The sequence below is a fragment of the Lissotriton helveticus genome, chromosome 3_1, assembly GCF_964261635.1.
Source record: "Lissotriton helveticus chromosome 3_1, aLisHel1.1, whole genome shotgun sequence".
NCBI lineage: Eukaryota > Metazoa > Chordata > Amphibia > Caudata > Salamandridae > Lissotriton > Lissotriton helveticus.
The window spans coordinates 1409721648-1409745754 of record NC_136061.1 but is presented as its reverse complement, the minus strand read 5'-3'; the positions used below and the strand labels follow the sequence as shown (position 1 = coordinate 1409745754).

General features: G+C 43.8%; 1 protein-coding gene across 2 annotated transcripts in view; it reads right to left on the bottom strand.

Annotated features, from left to right (window-relative positions):
- The window catches only part of TFCP2L1 (transcription factor CP2 like 1), a 105895-nt gene extending 82371 nt beyond the window's left edge, over positions 1 to 23524 (bottom strand). The window contains exons 1-2 of one of the 2 annotated variants that reach the window (XM_078682068.1): positions 23231 to 23524; positions 8696 to 8844 (exon numbers count right to left, since the gene is read on the bottom strand). In XM_078682068.1, coding sequence (XP_078538194.1) covers positions 8696 to 8844; positions 23231 to 23292 — 211 coding nt within the window. In that variant the 5' untranslated portion in view covers positions 23293 to 23524. The remainder of the gene's footprint in view (positions 1 to 8695; positions 8845 to 23230) is intronic. The other variant, XM_078682069.1, reaches the window with a different exon arrangement.
- Positions 23525 to 24107: the final 583 nt, after the last annotated feature.

The window sequence follows — 24107 nt, the reverse complement described above, 5'->3', positions numbered from 1 at the left end:
ATCGCAGAGTCCCATCTGTGGCAATGGTCCCAAAACAGTCCAACCCCCATACTTTTAGTACGGCGGTCGGATCACTGGTGCGGTGGACACCGACAGCCACTGCACCTCCACCATGGGCTCAGCAGTCCATACTCTTAATCCTGCCCATAGTAATCTAACAAACCTTAAAACAGTCACTAGAATAAGACCAAATAAAAGGCACAGAGGCTGGGGCAAACCGGCTAGCAGGAGGTGAGAAAGACCCTTCCTCTACTCCAACTTGATATAGGATGCATCACCTAGACTAAGTAAACAAGTGCTGAATCTGCATAATGCATAACAAGTTTTGATGTAACACCTTATGCGTCAAAGCATTGGGAAGTGATATATGAATGTTATCATAGCCTATGTATAGTCTGAACTCAAGTAATAAGAAATTATTAAAACCTCTACGTGCTGGATTGCAGACTGATTCAAGAGTAAAATTCAATAACAAAATACAAATAAAACAAGCATTGGCTTAGCCAACAGGTCTCGCCTTTGGGACCTTATAAGTGGTTTAATTATCCAGCACAATACCCTTGGTGCAACATCAAGTGTTGCTAAACCCTTATAAGGTCCCCAAAGTCGAGACCTATTGGCTACGTCAATGCTTGTTTTGAGTGAGTGGCTTGTGCAGGTATGCCACTGAGAGGTAGAGATGCTGCGAGTGCTTTTACAGGAGCCCCGGTGACATTGCGCCTCTTCATAATGTATCTTGGGTCTGGTTTAATACTTCTAGCTCCTGTTCCAGTTCTCGCACCCAATGCATCCTTAAATGTCCCATGTACAGCCGGGGTTGACACTCCTATTACCCCTGCCCTCCAGTGACAAGTTACCCATCACGGTTGGTGGCAGTGGTGGACGTGGTGGTGGACGTGGTGGTGGTGGACGTGGTCGACGTGGTGGTGGTGGTCGACGTGGTGGTGGTGGTGGTCGACGTGGTGGTCGACGTGGTGGTGGTGGTCGACGTGGTGGACGACTATTGGGTAGGAGTGTGCTGGCAGAATGCGGACGGAGAAGAGGATCTCGAAGGGGGCACATGGGAGAGCAGAAAGGCCAAATATTAGATACAATAAAATTTGAAACGCAATGCTCCTTTGATGAAAAAAAAAAAAAAACACGTTGTGCCTGCAGTGAGAGTGGCTCACAAAGAAAAGAAACTAGTTTGCCTCCGGCGTTCAGTCCGTTTAGGCTCCTTTCATCTAGACGCCCAGTTTGTTCAGGTGAGTGTGAGCTCGGTGACATCTTGTGTACTGACTGGTCTTGTGAAACCTGGTTGTATTTTTCAGCTCCCCGTGTGTGCCAGTCAGCAGCCAGAATTGACTTAATTTACACCACATGGAGTCTGTCAAGGTCATCTGTCACAAGACAGTAAATGCATGCAGTCACAAAACTCGGAATCTTGGAGATTTCATGGAACAGCAGTCCCAACAGAATGAAACTGAAGTGTGTTCAAGTTATGATTCTTCTGTAGTAATGAAATAAAAAATGGCGAAACAGCAAAACCGTTGCCATGTTTCTGATGAGGAAATAATAAACTATACAATTCAAACCAAGGTCCGTTTCAGAGGCAGACATGAGCATTTAAAAACAGCTCCGTTTTAGAATTGCTTTTGTTCTGCTTATCTGCGTGAGAGAGGGGGAGCAGGAGTGAGCCCGGGAGTGGTGTGTGCATGTGTGTGCCATCTACTCATTTTCAAGCACTGTGCTTGTGGTGCGCCCCTGCTCGCTCCCGCAAGGTGGATGCCGCCACAAGCACAATTGTGCTCTTCCAAAAAGAGCAGTGCGTCGGCTAAAGGTCCTCCTGTGCAACGCATGTCCGCTGCGTAGGTGAGACCTAAAAATACAGACCAGTCAAACCCCATGACCACATGGGACACTGGCAGACAAGTGTAACTCTTATCATTTAGAACTTAAAAGCTCAGTTCAAGTGATCTACAATTGTCAATTTGGATGTAAACTCCTGCTTCTGCCTAAACTGAGGTTCTGACAAATTAAGCATCATGGGGCATATTTATGTGGTTTGTATCATGCTTGCACCACACAATGGTGTATATGCGTGGTGCAAATCTCGACAGATTTAGAAAGCCACTTTCAGTGGCTTCATATATCTGGAGTAAGGCAACCCAGTGCAAATCTCTGCATTGCCTTACTCTGTCCTGGGTAAGCTCTCCATGGGCATTGCAGTGGGTGTTTACACGCAACTCCCATGGATTTTGACACATTCCCAGATTTACAAGGACTTGTAAACCTGGGAATACGTCAAAGTCTTTTGTCTTCCTTGGGAAGGAGTAACATGGAGAACGCTTTATTTCTCTTCGTAATTTCCTCTGTGTACTGCATTCGGCTTCTTGGGTTTCTTTGTGCACAAAGTTGCCACTTCCTGCACAAAAACAAAACCTGCCTACAACACAAGCACCACTGCACCATGATGCAGATGTCCCTGCGTTGGCGTTAGGCTGCCAAAACTGCACCAGCGCAAGGGAAGAGGATAGGAATACGCCATTTTGGATGAATATGGTGCATTCCTACCCTTTCCTTGTGCCACAAAGTACCACAGCAAGGCGACTTGCTGTGCCACAATTTTCATAAAAACTCTGCCCTCAGTTTGCACCATTTAGGTCTTGTAAACCCTGGGTCAAGTTGTATAGGCAAACTGCTCTATATCTTAGTTTGCAACAGGGAAAACATGGCAACGAGCACCAGCGTGATGTATTCCTATAGGTTCTGTATCGATCCCCCTATTCCTGACCCTATTCTGGTTAACAAATTAACTAGCAGCCATCCCATGATGCAGAAACCGTTATCTGATTAAGCCAGACCACGGCACAGGAGCGCGTTATCTGATTAGGTCATAACGCTTGCCATCTAATTAGGCAAGCAATATTCCTCCAGCCCCTGATAAGGCATACGGAGTTCTCAAAACAAATCAAACCTATGACAACCTGGGAAAAACCCTGCGGCCATTGTTTTGATTTCACCGAGAACTTCAGTAAAAGAATGTGCTAACGACCAGCTCGTATGACATCCTTATTGACGTATCTATGTCCATCCTTACGTCAATCTCGGCACCTTACAGGTATAAATATTACCGATATTGCCTTAAGCAAACACACGCGGTGGTGACGAGATCGGAGCAGCGAGACTTGCCGAAGCCCACTGACGCTGCCCCGCCTTCCTGACGCGCTGAGAACGAGACGCTGCCTTTCTCCTGCCGAGAAATCCAGCTCCGGCGCTTCCGAGCAGCCCTTGCAGGCAACCTGGAATAGCGAGACCAAAGATGAGATACCATCCCTCAATCATCCTAGATTCAAGGTACGGAACTGAATAACCCCTTGCAGAGAATTCTTGAATCAGTCACTTGGCAAAACAAACTTAACTTAAACTACTACTTTCTATCCCCGCCCACGTATTAGGCTTAGGTCAGGTACACTGGGGTAGGCGTAGTTAGAAGCACCAGTTGAGTACGATTAGTCAAATGTTTATATGTATGTATCTATTTTATCCATTTTAAACCACCATATGGCTTAGAAACCATATAAATGTTTTTACAGTATTATTTTATACTTCTGCTTTTATTGTATGCACTTTACTTAACCATAAGTATTGCAATAATATCGATTCATTTCTCTTGTACGAGAAAAGAGACTGATCAATAAATAACATCTTTTATTGAACACGCCCGTCTCTTCCTTTTCTCTACAATCTGGTGAAACTAAGAATGCACGTACTGACTGAGTAAAATAAGTTGTCTTTTGTTTTCACACGACTCTCGAGATACACTCTTGATTAGGGGAGAGCAAAGTTGTCATGTTCTATGGTTGTCAGAAACTAAATCCCTTCTTGTCTATCCAGGGAGGTTCAACTCCTCCTTGCCTATTCGAGAAAGTTTCTAGTGAACTCTGAGCTAGCTGGCAAACCCAAAACTTTAAGTCTAATATCGACAGTAGAAGACCTAGTTAACGTCTGGTCTAGGTCTATACTATTGGAGGTATTATTCCAATGCGCAGAGCCTATTGGGATAATAGGAACTACACTACACCAAAGGATGTGCAAATGCACCACTGGTAAAACCCTATACATGTATTGTGTATGTACCAGGTATATGCCTAACTTGTTAGAAAGGCCTGGATAGTGGTGTTGAAATATTTTAGCATACATCCGCCATACCAGTGTGTGGCACAAGGTCAAATCGATTTACAATAACCTAAACAAAAATATGAACTCCCATCTTGGACAGTGGTGGGACAGGTGCAATGAGAGCAACTGCTTCAACACATCTCAACGCTTCATGAATTAAATGGACTCATGAACACAGCAGTCAGTAGTGCTGGTTTTTTGATTGCATGCACTTGCAGTCAGACTTGTGGCACTGTCCCACTTGCCCTTTTTTAATGACCGCTTATGTACTTCCTATTAGACATCCAGTGTACTAGCACAACAATGCTTGAGAGTTTGAATAGTTATGTCTACAAATACAAGCCGCTCAGAGTTACCGTGCCTGAACTGCTCTCCATGTGTAATTTGAAATATCAAGCCGAAGGGCGTGTTCCGGTGGGTATAACACTGTACAGTGAGTATTCTAACTGAAACAAGATACCTGTGGAGGGCATAGAGTTAATGGGAGACAACACGTATACACGGTATAAGCTCTCTGCCACTTCCATGACGTGTGGCTTCATCCCCCAAAAATAGAGATAAAAAAAGTCAAATGCAATAATCTAGAAAGGATTTTTCGTGTTATGCTGCAGTTTACATGCTAACATGACATCTTAATTTTCTACTGGGGCTTTTATGCATAAGCTATATTTGGAAATTATCCTAGTAGTTTAACAGTTCAGGCTGACTGTTTGGAAAAATAAAACCGCATGAGAAGGAGTTAACCACCTGATGTACAAGCAGTTTGGAAGGAAGGCCATTCATTTAGGTGCCAAGTGTTTCAAGGATGCCATAGGAAACTAATATAGCCACTAGTTAGCATAAAAAACAACTTCCCATCACAGCACCATGGCTGCTGTGCTAGCCGAGTACCTAGAATTTCATGTTGACAAAGCAGAGATTCATGAACAGACTAAGCAGTGAAACGCGCTGGTATGAACGGGCTTCAAAAAACTTCAGAAATTGAAAATCACAACATTTTGGAATCCCTCTGGAACTTTAAGTGAGACATAACTTGCATTCCATCAATCCCCCAATTAATACAAATCATTCAGATTGCTCATTCATAAGATTAACTCCTTCTGCTCCACCCCACGGTAATAAGGATATTCTAAATTTGGAAGAAACATACTATACAAAGAGAGAAAGTCAATGAAATCCCTGCACAACGTATTATGCACATTGGACTACCAAAATCATTTTAGATTTGAATTTCTTAATTCGTAGAGTGAAAAAGCAAAGTACATTAGAAAAATATAAGCTTTCAAAGCAGTCTACTTCTACATGTATTCTTTTGGTGAATGGGAGAATTGACTGGCCCAAATTCAATTTTTTTTTTAATGTGCTCATTTGTAGGTTAACAAAAAGTTGTTGGGGCTTAGTCTATACACAAAGGAAGATCAGTGTAAATTATGCTGCAACAAAGGTTACCTTGATATACAAGAAAACAACGTGAGCACATCTACAAAAAATTGCAAACACATGGTCGCCAGTAGGTAGTTCTACTTAGGGCTAGAAAAATTTCCATATACAAAGTGTTTGATTTGCTAATTGCTTTGGCACCATTTGACACATAATTAAAACAAGCTTGCCATTCACTTCAGCTGCTGTCTGGAAAGGTTTACGGTGATTCAAACGTGGGCGAGAAAACGGGTGTCCAAAAAACACGTTTTTCCCGATGCAATTTACCCATATGATTTGAAACAAGACAAAAGCCCAAACCGCTGAACAGTATTACACCAAATTTTGCAGAAAGTATATCTTGGTTCCGAAATAACTGGGGTTTTTAAAATTTGATTTATGTACATCTATGGTTGCAGAAGATCTGCATAACCGACAGATCTCAAGCCGAGATCTAATGGTCTGTCACCACTACAACCAGGAAGTGGTGGCAGCCATCTTGGGGACTCAGGGCCAGGTCCAAATCCTCTAAAACAAAACAAAAAACACACAAAAAAAGCCTTGCACATGCGAGGTATTTGCACTGGATTTATATGCCCCACCCCTGTAGGCCAGGTCCAGGGGGTGGGGAGAAGAATATATTATATATGGGGATTGGCAGGGGGACACTCGTGAAATCATGTATTGATATAATTAAGAAACTAAAGGATACATTTTTTCTATCTTACAGAAATAAATTGGATGCAAATGGTGATCAGTAAAAGAGTACAATCACAATGCACTGAATGTTGTGACATTCTTACTAGATCCACCTAGTCCTAGAAGAAAGACTTAAAATAGGTTCAGCCAATTGCCTAACTTCGCAACAAAGAATGGTAGGGCTTGGTAAGGAATAACAAAAGAAAGAAACTCAAGTTACACTGAACAAACAGTGGATGTATTACGTTTAATTACTGCTCTACCTAAAAAGATTTAGCCAGAATAGATTAGCTTCCAGACCAAATTTTACTGTGGAAGTTCATCCTTCACTAAAGGATTTTACATTAATTTTTTTTTAAGTCTGGCTACAGAAAGCATTGGACTTCAAAGAAGATCATGTCATCAATTCATCAAAAAAAATCACAAAAGTGCACAGAGATTGGGCTTTGAATCAGACCCATTGATTCATTGGCTTTTAAGTTTTTCATGATTAGGCATGGCTTGGCTGGGCAGTCCATAAAGGGTGTGGCAGTTCATGTATGTTGCAAACACAAGGAGATGATGGACGGAGTGCTGAAACTTTTCAGACACTCACCCGCAGTCACAGAGCTGAGTTGAATCCAATATCATTCTTTAGCTCACCCCAGTTCAGACCCAGCCGTATGCAAATCTGGCTTGACCTTCCTTAGCTGGGTCTGAACTGGGGTGGTGAAGTGAGCTAAAGAACGATGGTGGATTCAACCCAGCTCTGTGACTGGAGGTGAGTGTCTGAAAAGTTTCAGCGCTCTATCCATCATCTCCTTGTGTTTGCTTTGTTTGTCCTAAGTTGGCAGGGTATGCCCCGATGTGGGTCCCTTGCTCACTTTGCCACTCTATTCAAGATAACCTGGCTGATGAGGGGTGTTACCAGTCCAGAGAACGCTTGGCTTGGAAGTTTGGGCTGGACTGTTCCCATGAGGAACAGGGTCAAGACTGATTTGCATTTAGCTGGGTCTGAACTGGGGTGGCGAAGTGAACTAAAGGAGGATTATGGATTCAACCCAGATCTGTGAGTGTCTGAAAAGTTTCAGCGCTCCGTCCATCTACTCGTATTTGCTTAGTTCATGGATGTTTACATTGTCTCCAACTGCATGCCCATCAGATTTTGTGACTGGGCCTCAAGTGGTCCTTTTACTATGCTTGCATCAGTGTGCACTCTTTGAATAGTTTTCTTCTCTGACATGAAGCCAAGTAAATGCTGGTTTATGGGGGTTGTTTTGTTTCGATCTATTATTCTGTCATTGAGGCCCAATGCTTTTAAGTAATTGCTCTTGCAACTTTAAGACTGATTCACACACTAGCCAGAGCTGTGGTAATAAACATCACCTAGTCGAAGATGGAAGTATTGTTTATAGAGTAATGCAGTTACCCTGGTCTTGGTATGTTGCAAGCAGATTTGAGTAAATTCAGCGCAAAGCGGCAAGGCTGGAAGGTTGACAGTCACTAGTGTAATACCAAGAAAAACAGCACATCACTGTGCCTGGTGACAAAACTTACTTTGGAGTGAGAGGCCTTAGAGTAAATTAATAACAATGTAGAGGTAAGAGATGGAGAGAGCTGTGTTCACTAAACAGTAATACAACACACTTCTACTGGGTGAAGGTTACCAGTTTATATCAGCTGAGACAAGACATTTGTGTGATGTGAAATCATTAAGATGCTAACTGATAAATCCCTTGCCTTTTTCCATTTACTCACTGGGAAGTCAGGCAGAATGCTAACAGGAAAAGGGATGGATTTAGTTGCTCAAAGCAGTACAACTCAGAGGACTTCCGATCCCAAGAGTGGCATACTTTCAAGAGACTTCGTAAACCTGAAATCTATGGAAAACAGATATGTTATAATTTAATTCTTAAAGGGATTCACAAAAATCTTAGTCAGCATGAATAAAAGGATTTCCATGCATGCTCTAGCACCAAATTTGATGGATTATCCACCAAGCAGACATTAACCAGATAATATGGAAAGATGCAATTGCTGGGGCGGTGGTGTTTTGGAAAGTGGTATTAGACGAGGAATAAGAAGAAGAAAAAAAAGAATTACCATACACATCCATGAAATAAAGGTGGAGCTTCTATTCCTCGTTTCACCTCGGAATCCCTAACTTAAGGGCACTCCAGGGCTGGAACCTATTAGTGAAATATTCAATAACCACACATTCACACGTAGATGTTGAAGAATTTTGCCTGGTTATCTCCCATGCCAGATAAAACTTTCCTGTCCAAACACGAACCTCAGAACTTTCTTGAATTAAGCTGTTAGAAGTTAGGAAGCAGTTGACTTTTTGGTGTATTTTGAGATCAGCAAATTGCACTGCATACAACTGGTTACCCCTTCACACACCTGATGGATTATTCCAACCCCACACACATCTCACCTTGATTCAGATAGGTCAGGGTCTCTTCATGTAGTTTGACAGCAGGTGAAGTTGATGAACACAGCACGTATTGGAAAGGGCTCAGTTTGCTGTGATCAGGTGACAGCTGGGGCTCCTCTTGTTTGAAGATTGGCAGTGCAAGGACATCACTGAAACAGAATGCTTACAGTTAGTTAACCATAAAGCTATGTTGAACTCAAACACTAAAGTTATTACTAAAATGACAAACATGTGTACGCTTTCCTAAATTTTGCAGGTTAATACATAAAAGGAGACTGGGAGCACATTCCCAAATCTAATTTTGCTCTCATATAAACAGTAGAATGGATTGCAAAAACCTAGATTTGAAGGAGTCTGTTCGGACTGAATAATTTCCCCTTCTCTGATTTTTCGATGTATTCAGGGTCAATAAACAAAGTAGGCAAAAGCAGTAGCATATGATCCCGAACATTGCCATTCCATTCTCATTTCATAAGGAAGTGGAATTGAACTTATTTTCCGTAATCTGATGGCTATTTGGCTTACATCTACAAACTTTTATACCCTAGTTGGACTGTTACATTATGTCATAGCAAGACTAGAAATATATTGTTGTTAAGGAATGTGCAACACCTGTACCAAGTCAGCATCAACTTATTTCTGTAATTGACCAGTTTGGCTAGAATGTTATTCTAAACAGATTGCCCATTTTTTTTATACTAACGTCAAATCCAAAGATTTATTGTAAAACGAAGAGCTTAATAATTGATGTCTATTTTTTATAAAGAAGTAAAGCAATAATGGTTTTCTAATTATTAAAAATGGACCTGGCTAGTAGACTGCAGAACATGAACTAAATAGCAAAGCCTTCTACGGTGTGTTGGTTACCGCAGACACATCCTTAAGAGCTAATAATGAGCAGGAAACACTGTAAAGGATAAATAGCATATGTCACACCTGCCTAGAAATGTGAGGTTCCCACTTTTTCTGCATAAAAGGGCCTGTTTGATATCAAATTCCGCATATTCCAACTGTTTGATTTCCAGCATACTAAAATGGTAATAACCAAGAGAAAAGAGGATCAACTGTATGTAGCCACTGAAGATTAACCTTTCTGACTGATTGGCAGTTTGACCTTCAGATATATTTTTAAGGGGGTTAATTAGGCGCAGTTCTCTCAAGCCCCTTCGCTTTAACACCCAGAAATATACCACTCAACACGATCAATCTTTCTCTGCATTTAAACTAGCACGGGAGCTTGTTTGTAGGCTTCAATTGCTACTAGGGGGTCACAGAGTCTTTTGGGATGCATCACATTTATGAGCTAATACTTACCTCTTCCAAAGCAGTGGCTTCCATCAAAAAGACAGTATTTTACTCAACGTTTCATGAAATAAGGATAATGTTTGCGTTTCACACTTTCATTGCTAAAATGTAATCTACTATTCTGGAATGTGCACTGAGAAAAAGGAAGCGACAACAGAAGTCCAAGAGTAAAATAAATATCCACACAGTCATGTTTGTCTACCAAATGCTTCTTGAATCGGGAGATGGGATAAACTGATTGTAAATCTGGCTATGCAGCTCAAGCCAATTAAGTGCATTTTATTTGCGAGGTGTTCATGAGCATCGAATAATGTACCAACCTTACCCAGTAAACGGGGTTTTCAAGCTGAGAGAAATCAGAATCTGGTTTAAGGTGCATTTGTTGGATTTTTGAAAGACCGCCTCTAATCACGAGTTTTCCAGGATATGCCTAGTAGGTGTCAAAAGTCAGTTATAACAGCCTGCTTCATGTTAGCAACTGAAACTAATATTTTAAAGCTTTTTGCTATACGCCTAATCTAGTGATGCAGTATCCAATTTATCACGCTGAAGCTTTACAATTGACAAACCTACCAGATATTTAGTGGGCATCGCCATTAATGGATCTACCACACTTCTACATCCACCATACCTTATGATGGTAGCACTTTGGTCACCGATTTCCTCTACCAGTGTTTTAATGTTCAAACTCAGCTGGGGAGAAATGCTATACATCACACAGAAACAGGGAAGGTGACAAATATTTAGTTACCAAAGGATATGAAAATGCAGACTCATGTGCCATGGAAGCAGCAAAGTAGGGTGCTGATGGTAAAATGCATTTCTATATTCCTACAGTCGTTTTAAGGGAAGTTCTACTACAAAAGCGGGTTGCCCGAAGGGTGCACATAACCTCTACAGGTGTTCTGGGCTGATCAATGATGACTATACAATCAACAAGCAGGCAATGCGTAATAAATAGATGAAAAAGAATATGAAGACACGCAATGCTCCAAATTACCATCCACTGAGCTCAAATGGGTGTAAATGTTTGCTTCAAGTCTTTTGTGATGCCATTGTGTGAATATTGCCACATTTGTGTGCTAAAGTCCAGCATATTAAATGCACGCTGCTTCAGCCCACCAAAGTCATAAAAAACACTGCTCACTTTATTTTGAGATGGAAGGAAAGCCAACCGTGGTCGCTGACACACCCTTTATATCTTCGGATACATCCCACATACCTCGTGCAGAGGTGTGGGAGAGGTGTAAATTGTCCTGCAAGACACTGTTGCGACACTGCGGTGCAGAATACAGAGCTGCATTATAGTTGTACAAGACACTCAAATTCCCTGGTGTCACTCAATGAATGATGTCAGCATAATTTACAGCCTCCGCTTACACTATGTCGTGCACTATTCAGGGCCAAGGCTGCCCATTGGCAGCAAGTGAAAATTTGAGTTTTGAGTGTATAGCTCTTACACCAGTGCACACCACGTTCTATGCATTATTTAGGTGCAAATGAACACTTATTTTTTGCTGGCTGTGCATAGACCGCAGTTTGTCTATAATTGTCTCTTTTCACCTTGAGCGAATAGCTTTTGCGTCTGTGTTACCACAGATTGCTCAACCAAAACCACTCAATTGAATTGATAAACAGAACAGAACATGGTCAACTACCTAGGTCATGGGTGTAACCCATTGCTTGGCTTCATGGATGTAAAAAAAGAAAATTACTTTTTTTTTTAAGATTACATTAGGTGCATTTTCTAGCAGTGGCAACAATTCACTACAAAATGTGATAACTGTCGCGTCAGAAGAGCAAGCTTTAGGCCTCAGATGAACAGCGCAGATATAATCCATTCGTCAGCAGGTTCAGGCACTATTAACTCTCCAAGAACATACCTAGAATTTGAGTGTTAAAGGCGTTCCGACCTTTGGGAGAAACTACCAGCCTACTGAGAACATTTAAATGTGTTGTGCCATTAAGGAACTAGACACTAGTCACCGCTCATTTTCGTGTACATACTCAACGCAGACAGTGTAAGGCAAACACTGGGTTTATGGTCCTGGTTGTGTTCCACAAGCTAAAACCCCACTGGCAGTCTCATTTAGTCAACTAACCTGCTGCACTGCATCAACAAATTAAGGCATTCAAATATTGCTGTGATGAAAAAGTAAACATTTTGATGGAAGCCACAAAAGTATACCAGGATTAAAGGATCAATTAAAACCCTCTACAAGAAATGGGTAGTTCAAGGTCAAATTTTCCATCCCACTTCGCATAAAGATTGCTGCACCATCTCCTTTTTTGGCCACCACTGTCAAATCATCAATATTCATGCTCCTGCTCACTGCACTTCAACCATCAACTCAATCAAACATAAATCTGCGTCCCTAAATGACATCACAAACAATCCATACTGAAGCATTATACTGTGGTAATGGCGGACTGAGTGCGAAACGTGTACTGCTCAGCCCATTCTAGAAAAGATTGTGAAACTGGTCAAAGGACATGAGTACAAAAATATTGCTTTGTTAGTTAATGCTCGATTTGGGAAGCCAGTCACCAAAGGAGATGGGTGTCCCGCCAATCTCGTTCAGTGTCCCAGGATCCGGAGCTGTGGATGGTGGAATGGCTCCCTGAACCGCCTCTTGAAGGATCAAATAATTCCCTACAGCATCCCACTATACTATTTTGCAACACTCCCCAATACAGATGAGTCCCAGCACCTGTTTACGGTCAGAGCAGGCTGATCCTGTAAAAGCAGTTCAGCAAAAATTACTCCACACACTGTATTAAAGATATCGTGTGCAATACCCAACATGTTGCATGAAACAGCCTAAACTGCTAGGAGGCACCAGGCAGTAGTCCTTGTAGACCTGAACCCTGCCAGTCTCTGCTACGTTGATCATGAGGATAGAGAAAGTGAGTGGAGGGAATGCATTAAACAACCTCGGCTGCAATGTAATAGTGTAATTACAGACTTCACATCTACAGAAGACCAAAGGGGCACTAGGAAAGAAAACAGATGACTTGCCATCTGGCTTAATATGTTGCTCGCGAGCAGTCTTCATTGGTTGCATTATACAAGCTATATTGACCAGGAATCTCGAGGCACTCTGGAGACTGCTGTCTCTTTTTAGAAGATCTAGCAGGGGCTCTAAGGCCACAATTGAGCCTTCAGCTTTCTGCAATCTTCGCCTGTGACCGTAGTCCACTGCCTAGCCTCCAGCAAATATATCTACAACTCATCCAAGGTATGTGCAAACCAGGCCTGTGGGGTCCGGATTAAGCAGCTCATTTATTACACCACAAGACTGACTGCACTACAACCTCAGGTCCCAATGAATATGTATTGAATCGATCCTCCAAAAGAGACCCAGGACTCAATTACACCCAAATTTCAAGATCTAAAAATTGTTCCCAAACTTCCCAAAGTGAAAAAAACAGGAGTTTAGCACTTGAACTTTAGTTTCCAAAGAGGATGAGATGAGGTGGTTTTGGAGGCCATACTTTTGAAGTTAACAGAATTGTAGTATTCTTGCTTGGTGGGAAAGTTTTTCAGGGTAGGTGAAACCATGCAAGGTAATGTGAGGGTTTTTATTTGCAGTTTTATTTAGCGCAAACTCAACCCGAAGGTATTGGATTGCTATACATGAGCACCAATTCGATTACACAAGATCACATTCTTGGGTTTTTTTTAGGTACGGGGAGATTAAGTGATTTGCACATAATCACAGGATATTGAGCTGATGACGAAACTCACACCTGGTTTCCCGATTCTATAGTCGCAGCTCTGGCCCTAAAGTCACATCCTCTGTTTGCAGACTGGATCCAGGTGCAAGAAGGTGAGATTCAAAGGAGGTGGGCCCAGGACCATCTATAAGATGACGTGTTAAGTAACATGGAATTTCAGGCAGACACTCGTTCTGCTTTGACGTTTAGGAAGCAAGCACAATAAGAGGAGTTTATTTTAAGCAATAAGAGATAACTACAAAGTATCATTTAGTCCAATCATTAACGTCAACATCACTGTTCACAAGGCCATCCTGGGAGCTCTGCCAAAATGTTCACTACCCTCATCAAAAAAAAGAGAAAAAAATTATTAAAAATAGAAAAAAGTCCCCACATTGTATTGATGTCATTCGAGTGTCACGTGCAGTGATTTCTCCTTCGCTCTACCCACCCAGCAACCTCATACAGAGGTTAGCTGCCTCGGAAAACTAGACCATGAAATGAGACGAGCAGGCTGAATCCGCTTCCAACAAGCCCTGAAACTGGTGTCCCCAATCCATCATCTTACTCAAACTGCTTAAAGCAAGCTGTGCTGTACATCATTATACAATGCTTTCACCACCCTCCGCCCCAGCTTGTTCTCAGAAAAGTCATGTCAGGCAGACAGATTTCCTGAGGCTATTGTGGTCTGCAGTGCTTAATTTGTAAAAAAAAAAAAAAAAAAGTGCATGGGCCCTCCTCAAGAGGCCACCGCAGTTTGCCACTGTACTTACAACTACTAACCATCACACTGCAAAAAGTTAAGTCAGACTGTTTGAGACTGCCAAAGCTTTAAGAATGGCTTGGGTGGCAGGTATTAGTTGTTTTCAATGTATATTGAATTATCAAACTGTTTTCTAATCATCTTTAAATTGCACAAACATAACAACCATGTGGCAGGTGTCATGAGTACAGGTTCTGGCAATTATGTGCTGGTGCTGACAGTTAAGTGCTGGTGCCGAGCACCAGAAACCACTGGCTCAAATTAAGCACTGGTGGTCTGGTGGCTAAAGTCGCTGATCGGAATAGAAGACTGGAGTTTTAATGTAGTCTTAAACACTGGTAGACCATGTGGGACCCTGTAGAAATAATCACTCACCTGTGCTTCACTTCCCTTCATTTACCAAATGGTTGTGTACAAAAATGCTCACTACCAGAACTAAGGTCACAACACATGTAGGACGTTTGCATGTTTCCCTTTAAGCCTTCATGTGAGTGGATTGGCACGTATGCAGAGTCAATATTGTGTAAGAGCTAAGACTGGAGGGGCGCCTTGACCCATTTGAGGTTTCACCTCAAAGTCATACCCAGGGCCACTTGGATTATGTAGCAAGGATGACTAAATTATGCAGCACATTTTGTGGTCGTATTACTTTATTATTGTGTCATTTTTGCACAGTGTGACACAATCCGGGATATGTTTCACCTCGTTACTACCAGTTTTAAAGCCCAAATACAACAATAAGCAACTGAAAAGTGACAAGTGAACCCTTGTGAAAGACTTGCCACCGTGCATCAACACATGAAGTAGTGTTTTTTTTTATATGCTTATGATGCCACAAGTGATTGGTTATGTGAGCATTTCAGCAAATACATAAATATTGAGAAAACATCAGCAAAACGGCATAATTCTACTGGCCAACAGCCCCCAAAACCCCAGGGAGTTAATTGTGAGGTTACACTCTGCGCATCACCATGTATAAAAGGATCGTTTTCTAGCTTGCAGGGACACTACCTAGCTGCTCCAAGATTTAATGGGTGCAGGCTTTGTTGCTTCTCTGTCTCACCAATGACGACAAATGAGCAGATGCTACCATTCAAAGTTCTGCTAGAAAAACATATTTGGGGGAGCAGATTTGGAGTGTCGGCCCCGTTGAGGATGAACTCCACAAGAGGAAGCAGCTCTCCACCTAAACACAGTATGTCAGCCAGAGTTTCCTAAACTTGTTTATAATATAGAGCACATTCCTTTCTGCAGGTCAAAGCACAGCTTACTTCCCACCATGCTGTTTTTTATCTCTAGTAGTAACAAAGTATTTAGGATTTTAAAAGGAATGAGAGCACAATTAGGTTAAAGCTAATCAGCAAGATAAAATCCCAATAAAATTGCCCATGCAAACAACCAGTTAGTTTCTCTGACATGGAATCTCTGACGTAATAAGCAAAGTTTTTTTTCAAGTTAAACTGTGCCAGGGGGAGAACATGGAAATTAAACTCTCTACTGTATCTATAAAACTCCAAGTGTACTTCTACTAACCCGGGCAAGTAATTTGGTACTCCCCTGCTGCATAATTCTCGGCGCCCTAGTACGCAGTAATTAAATGCAGTGCTTGAAGGGGGGCTTAAATCCTGATCTGCAGTATCAAGCCTCAGCAGTAAGCGCAAAGCAAAGTCAGTCTGTCCATCCATCCATCCTTATGCATGTCCATATTGTTGATTATGGTAGAAAAGGGGCTTGAGCCCCCATTTATTCTTCTGTAACTTCTATGGATTGTGTGAATCCAAGCAGTGCCCATATAGGCATTTATCATATTTCTAAACTTGCATTGTAACAACCTGCACCACTCACCATAAAGCATTGTAAAATGCGAAAATCTCACAATCCCCTTTACTTTATCAATGCAGTGCTCCCATACAGCTAAATACCGTACTCAAGCCAACCAAAAAAAGACTCAGTCAAGCTACTGCGGGTGTGAAGCTAAACCCAGAGTAGAAGCCTCCAACAAGATGGCACGCTCATCTCAAACCTGCTCTTAGGAGGCTGAACTAAAATGTTTGAAGTTCTTTCTGGAAAAGCAGATTACCAATTTCCAATCCTGAGCAAAATTTTAATTACGCTAACATAATTGGTGTAATTTCTGGCAGCTCACATTACGCTTTTTTGTGAAAAATTACTCCATTACACCATGTGGAGTAATTGAAGGTTGCTCAGATTAAAGAATAAATAAAAAATCTATTGTGGAAGCACCAGAATAACACGACAGACAGAACATGAGCGGCTCCTGTTTTCGGCACTGATGTTTGGGTGCAATTTTTGGCAGCGCACAACTGAATCATTGCATCGGCTTGGGATGGGAGGGCACACGCATTGTGCAAAATGCCATATTTGTGTAATTTTCCTGAAATGTCATGTAATTGTGTAAAAGTAAACTACTCACATTTTGAACACCCTTAGCAATTTTGCTATGACCTGTGTCATCTATACAGCTGTTGGGAGCAAGTGCGCTTAAATTTACAAAAATACTGGTCTCACCCGACAGTTCAGATTTGGGATGAGGGGGGTTGGTGAGGGGAGAGATGGAATATAGCAATAGGTCCTAGATTGCGTTCGTTTCTGAGTAATGTATATTGGGTAAGAATGTGTCCAATTGGAGACTACCGTGAATTTATAATGGAGAAAGCATGAACAATTAACTCATTTATAGAGTCCAGATTACGAATAAATGTTGTTTAAAGTCTACCCACGTGAAAGCGCAAGACAGCCCTGGACAATCTAGTAAAACTTGTATGTGAATTTCGTATTTATCAGAACAAAAACATTTCACCAACCATCCATGTACACGGGAATGTGTATAATACACAGGATAATTATCAGTTTAGGGGATACACAGGTGATGAGACGTGATGCGAGATTAGTGTAAATAGTGACATTATCAGGGAAAATATTACATATCTACCAAAGTGACGGGATGGTGAGCAACCACCAGGAAGAGATTGAGGAACACGTAACCTGCTGTGATGCACCAGTCAGCACAGCAGGTAGTTTTTTGGACCCCCTTAAGGCAAGACTAGAGTGGGCTGCACCCCGTTAATGATTACAGTGTGCATTCCAATGGAGGAACCAGAACACATGGAAGGCTTCAAAGCAAGGGGAGATGTTAAAAGGCTGAGAAAAGAAGTTGTGGGAATTTGTGAAATATATATGGGGGGGGGGGAAGTCTGAACCAAAGCTAGTGGAAAGTTTATAAATATTGGAATGGTAGTCTGTAAAGCAGAGGGTAGATTTTAATGATAGTATCTGAAGCATACGATTGGTGACTGCAGATGCATGCTGAGTAGACTGGCACACAGCTTTCTTGTGCTGGGGTAGATATGAGTCACCATCAGGATGTTTTGACGGAGTCAAGGGCTGGAGAAGAGAAATGGGCACATGTAAGAAACGGGAGGCAAGGTAGATGGGGCCAAAGTAGATATCTGTTGTCGGGGGAGTGAATAAGTGTTGTCAGGCAGTCTGAGATTCCAAATTATAAGGGTGGAGAGGGTAATAGGAGCATCGAGATGGTTTCCATATGAGGGTGCAAAAAAACTGAAGGAGCAAATTGCATCAGCAAAGGAGATCATTTGTAGGGATAAAGAGAAGAGGACCCAGGGGTCACCTACTGGGAGGAGCGTAAAACGGTGTACAATGAGCAGCAGCAGAAGAGAAAGTAGGCGTCTATGGGGAAGATTTGTACAACTGCTGCTCTCTGGGGGGGCTAAGGCTCACGTTGGAGCACAATCTACTGTGGAAAGCAACCATGATGTGAAGGAAATGCGGAGTGAGGAAAGGGTCAATTTTGGTGTGCATTATTGCTTAAGAGTAGCTTCAAAGCCAGATTGCAGAGGAGAGCACATGAGTTTGCATGAATAAAACAAAGCCAGGAGAGTAGGCTTTACAATTGGTGAAAAGTGAAAGCTTCAAGTGAAGAGAATAGATAGGGAGGAGAAGATTTTTTGGGATTCTTAAGTAGTGAAGTGGCCACCGCTGATCTGAAGGCTCGTCATTACCATCAATAGTAGTAAAAAGTGAGCTGATTTATGGCAAAGTCTAAAAAACATTTGAGAGAATAGTCTTGATTGGTGGTTAATACAGAGGTGAAGTGTAGGTTACTGACGATTACCAGAAGTTTAGAAGCCCAGGAGTCCATTGATCACATTTTGCGGACATGATGTGCTCATATTTTGGGTCGTTTGGTGCAATATGGGGCTCTGCAGAGACGTTAAAATTCCATAGAAGCACGTCACAATAAAACCAACTCCGTTCTTAGTAACATTGGGAGTCTCCATTTGGAGAACACAACATTTGCATACGATTATTGAGAATAAACTTGCATCAATCGAATGACAGCTGTCAGATTAGATGGAGGGCGGTAAGAAGGAAACCGAAGGTGAGCCACAATGCAGAGGCAGCCCCTTCCACACAGGTTGGACTGTAAGATCGCAAGACCAAATGACCCTTCAAACTATCCACAACAATCTGTAGCTCGGTTTTTAAACTGGCACTGGAAACCCCATTGGTAAGAAGGTCATCTACAGACCGAAGACTAAAAACAAAAGCGTCAAAGGCCAAGAAGCTGGTATATGGGTGTTATAGAAAACCTCACAACCCAATCAACAGAGTGGTGAGTGCACACATCTGGATGCAGCCTGGAGAGTACCAATCGAAGTCTGGAAACGCGCAAACCACCTTTCATCTTTTCTTGTTGGGACATTGACATGCTATTAAGGACCACGTTATTTAAGTACTCAAACCAAACCTCAAAAAACTGGAGCTAGCTTATCACACCCACACGTTTCATTCATTTCTGTGTCAGGGCAGTTACTCAAGCACAAAAATGAAAGAGTACAATATTAAATGTGTTACCACAGACAACCGACATGTGGGGATTAAATTTAGAGCCGGTCTCCGCTTGAACGTGCAGCAGTCTACTACAGGTCGCATGGTACCACCTGGACACCGGCTCAGAGTCAGGCCTCAGAGGGGGGGGGGGGATCGGCCACGGTTGTGAGTAAATGAAAACTCTTGTTGCACGGATCGTTGAAGGCTCGTGATGCAGTACCTTGGTCTTTATGGCCGTTGATGCAGGCAGAGCCCACCAGAATTAATTTTGGGGATCGGCACCTATTTTTCATCATCGACCTCTGACCCACAGCAAGAGCGAAAAACACACAGGGGGGGGGGGGTAGGAAGTGGAGAATGATGGGGAAAAAACCTCCATGTGGAGGAAACTAGAAACCTGGAAGGGTGAGTGAGAAAAGAGCAGGCAGGGTGTTGATGGATAAAAAAGTTGGAATGAAGACTAAGCTGTCTATGTAACCAACAGCCCGATCTTTGATAGTCTAGGGGCACCTCGGCCCCAAGCAAGAACATTTTATTATTAAAAGAGTATTACAAAAAACTAAAGCAATTGCTGTGATCGTGTGACTAGCATAAGAGTCAACACTCTTGATACTTTCAGGACAGAGTTTTTTTTGTGCCGTCAGCATCAGATTTGCCAAGCTTTATAGCAAGGGCTCAATCCGCTCCGCTATCTCAGTACTATCTGCAAGGCAGCCCCGTCCCTTTAACCCACTCCAAGGTCGCAAAATAAATGGCATCCCCCAGGCGCTTCCCCGCCAAATCGTAATAAATGACACTTCCCCAAGAATTATCACACGTGAAATGTACAAGAGTGAATGGAATCTCCTAAGCAAGCAAACTGCCCCTCATTGCCGCTCTTTATGGCGCGCAAAGGGGCCGCTGGCTGCGGTGAGGAGCCCCGCTCCAACCAAGGGGCAATATGACACGGAAAGGAACCGCAGGTGGGGCAAGTCGATGTGCCCCGAACAGAGACATAGGTATCAGCCGGTTGTGTCGTCGTCTCGTGATGTGGTCAGATGAGGACAGCTGGCCGTTCCGTGCAATAGACCAGAAACACCACATCAGTGACATTTAATGCCCCGCCCCGTCTACTCGACAGCCTCCGTCATCACAACCATACGTAAATTATATTTCCTGGAAGGACATCCTTTTCCCACCGACGCATTTCAACAAACCTTATGTGTATGCGCACCTTTATTCTAAAAGTACGTTATAAGGAAGTTGTGATATTCTATAGGCAGGCCCCGTGTCTCAGCTATGTTACTTTAACAGAACACGGATCTACAAAGAACAGCTCACGAGTGTTTGATTGCTGTAATTTAATCATCAAATATTTTAGGCGCGCTGACGGTTGGTTTCCCGTTCAAGAACTTAATATTTTGTTATTCAATAGTCCAGCGCGTGTAATTTGCCCTTTGCAGACCGATGAATTATGAAACCAACTGCCCTTCCCCTCGGATCTAAACTGTAGTTCCTGTGCCTGAAATTCCCACTGCCCCGATCTCTGAAACATTACACTTGTGACGCGCTCACCACAGCAACCTCGACATGCGAATCCCTGTTTTCCAGGGAAACGCCCACTGCCCCAGCTTGATCCTACTTTAAGTGTGACCTGCCCTTTGCTCCCACCAACTCTTAAAGAATGGTGGAACTGCCACTGCCCTCCCCCAACTCCGAACCCTGTACCGTGCATGGGCGGTTTAATCACTACCCCACCTAACAACCCCCCCCCCCCCCAATAATGCAGGGTAGGTCCATAACACTGCACCATGCATGACACCACCTGTCACCCCCATTCTTATCACTTCTAAGGGGGTAACTGGATTCACTGCCGACCAATTAGGAATTTGCACCAAGCGCAATATTCAAATAAGCCTTGTTCGCCGTTAGTGGCCGTGGCCGGGAGGGGGAGGGGGGGGGGGAGGCTTCGGCCTAAATTTACCCCGCATTGACGGTATGCTTGTGACAATTCGAACCCCTTTGGTTTATTGGCCTTCTTAAACCCTTGAAGAATGTATTCTTCTCTGTCCGATGCAGCATGGAATTTCAAGATGCGTTACACACTGCGCTGTAACAATCACCGAGGCCTCGCATGTACATATCGTTGGCCCGAAATTCCCATGTTACACTTTTGTGGGAAATGCACTGTAACGTGCCACGTGTGATACTCTCGTCACAGAAAGTGCAGGTTATGTCTCAGAAGTGGGGAAATGTTATTTGCAATAATCACTACTTGTTATTTGCACAGCACAAAAGTACCATTGCATCCAAGCAATGTGAGATGGATGTGCGTGGTGTGGGAAGGGGTATTTTGGTTACACAGCAATTACACAAAGCTCGATTAAATGGAGAAAGGAACACAATAAGAACTGGGGGCGGGGGAGCAAACCTTGCACAGACAGATCTTCATATCAAGAACACTTTCAGAAAAAGGAACAAACAACGTTCTCCTTCAGCAGGAACGTCACTAAATCCAAAAGGGAACATGTCACTGATATTCGGGTTTCAGTGCTTGAAATGGAATCGTAGAAGTGCAAGAAATCAATGGCGTTAAATGATGGGACCCACCTGACAATGTGAAGATTGCCTCCTTAGACTGCCGTATCTCAGATTTTCAGTGGTTCTGGGCTGAACGAGGGTCCCCCTGAATAGTTGATGAGCCCCAGCACCGCATGAGCCTGTGTGTTACACCCCAGCATGTACTCACTCGATAATCCCTGGTCAGGGATAGCAAGCGCTATACAAATACAGTTACAATAAAAGGTTGCAGAAGTGTCGGGGAGTGGTGGTAGTCCCCCTTTCAAACGGAAGACGTAGGGGAACTTACTCACCATTTGACAGAACATGCCCACTTTAAGCACTGCCGGTATTGCAACAGTTTGGGAGCAATGGGTCGGATTAAGGACCCTGGGCAAAAGAGAGCAAAGTGCGTTTTTTTTTTGTACCAAGGCTATATCACAGAAGACTGGCTTCTCAGATGGTTGCTTGTGCACTGTCGGCCCGTGCTTGACTGGAGGGGGCTTATCTACCATAAATGCTACAGAGGGTACCGTGGGTGTGGTCGTGGGGGGTTGCGGCGCACATCCACAGTGTCAATATTTACCCAAGGAGGTAAGAGGTCATTGTGAGGACTCAGACGGGAGTAACGCAGACCAGCTTGTGGCGCAAGAGGGTCCCCAACCCGTCTTGGGCCAAACGACTATTCCAGGCGGGCGAATGCAGCCCCAGACAAATGAATGTGGAAGACTTTAGGGGCCCGCATATCACTTGGGGGAGGGGGGCACCATTATGCGTTTCACCCCTGGAAGCTGGCGTCATTAAGTCTATGTCAAGGGGCTTAAGGTGCCCTTCGGTCTGCATTGGGAGATTGCTGAAGAGCCGGATGATTAAGGCAATCTAAAATGGGGAAAGCAGATGGGTCAGAGTTACACAACACCACACTGCGATAGGGGTTCAATGTGGGGGTGTCATGAAAGGCTAGATTTCCAGATCAGTGCAGACAGCAGGAAGTGGCTTTACACGTTGTGGGGGTGCACATGCACTGACAACTGTGAGGGTCAATGGAGCATACAGATTGAGGAAGTGGGTGGAAACTAAACGGTGTGGCTGGGGGGAGGGGGGCTAACAGGAACACCTGAGGGCGGTGGGCAGACTGGCAAGCGAGGGTATCATGGGAACTGTACACAACGTGGGTCAAGACATGGGTCACTGAAACTGAGGGTGAACGTGCCAGTGGGCGCCACTTCACTGTGAGGGCGACTTCTAAGGTCAGAACTCAGAGTGGAGGGACCGTGTACGACATACTGGAAGCGGAAGCTAGGGTTCAGGAGGGGTCACACCCAGGCAGCACTTACCGCAGGTAGCTGCCACTCGGGTGCTGATTGTAGTGTTCAGGCTGCGTGTGCCAAAACAGCATTTTCGCAGGCTGCAGCCGGCGAGGTGGTGGGGGAGACGCCCAGGGGCCGGCGGCGACCTACGGACGATGCTGGCAGCGGCGGTCCCCCACCTGGCTGCAGCGGCCGCGGCGCGGTGCACCTGGGCAGGCGGTCGGAGCCCTACAGCCAGCGCCTCTTCTTCTCGGCTGTGGCCGGCCGCGCGCCGCTTTTATGTCCCAGCCCAGCCCTGCCGGCCTCGCGGCCCTTCCCCGTGACGTCACAACGCCTCCGCCCCGCACCCGTCCTTCCGACTCCTTCCATTGGTTTCTGAAACTGTACTTTTTCGTTACGTCACGCTCCGCCCACTCGCTCCCTTTGCCCTGGAGTTACTGTGTGACGTCACACTAATGCCGCACACTATTTCATACGTTTGGCAAAACGTGCTCAGGCTGCGGGGTGACGTCGTAGCCCTTTGCCGCCGAAGTATCTCTGTGAGTGACGTCGTCGTAAATATGTCCTACTCTACGGTCCCCAGAGCTGCCAAAGAACCTTTTTACACTGCTTCACAAGCCCTTGTTTCCGGTTGTTCTCCGGAAGTGCTGTGGTGACATCACGATACTTTTATGGAAAGGGAGCAGCTGTTCTGGTCAGCAGACCCAGTTCAATATCGCGCAACAAAGTACCAAGGTTTAACCGTACCTGTGACCCCTCAGGGTTTAGCTGCGAGTTGTAGATATGTCGGACGAGTTTCAGGGAACTGTTTTCCAGTGGCCCCTCTCTCATATTTCGGTATTACCGACTTAAATAGTTTCCGCTTGGTAACTACGTCAGACTATATTGTATAATGTACATCAAT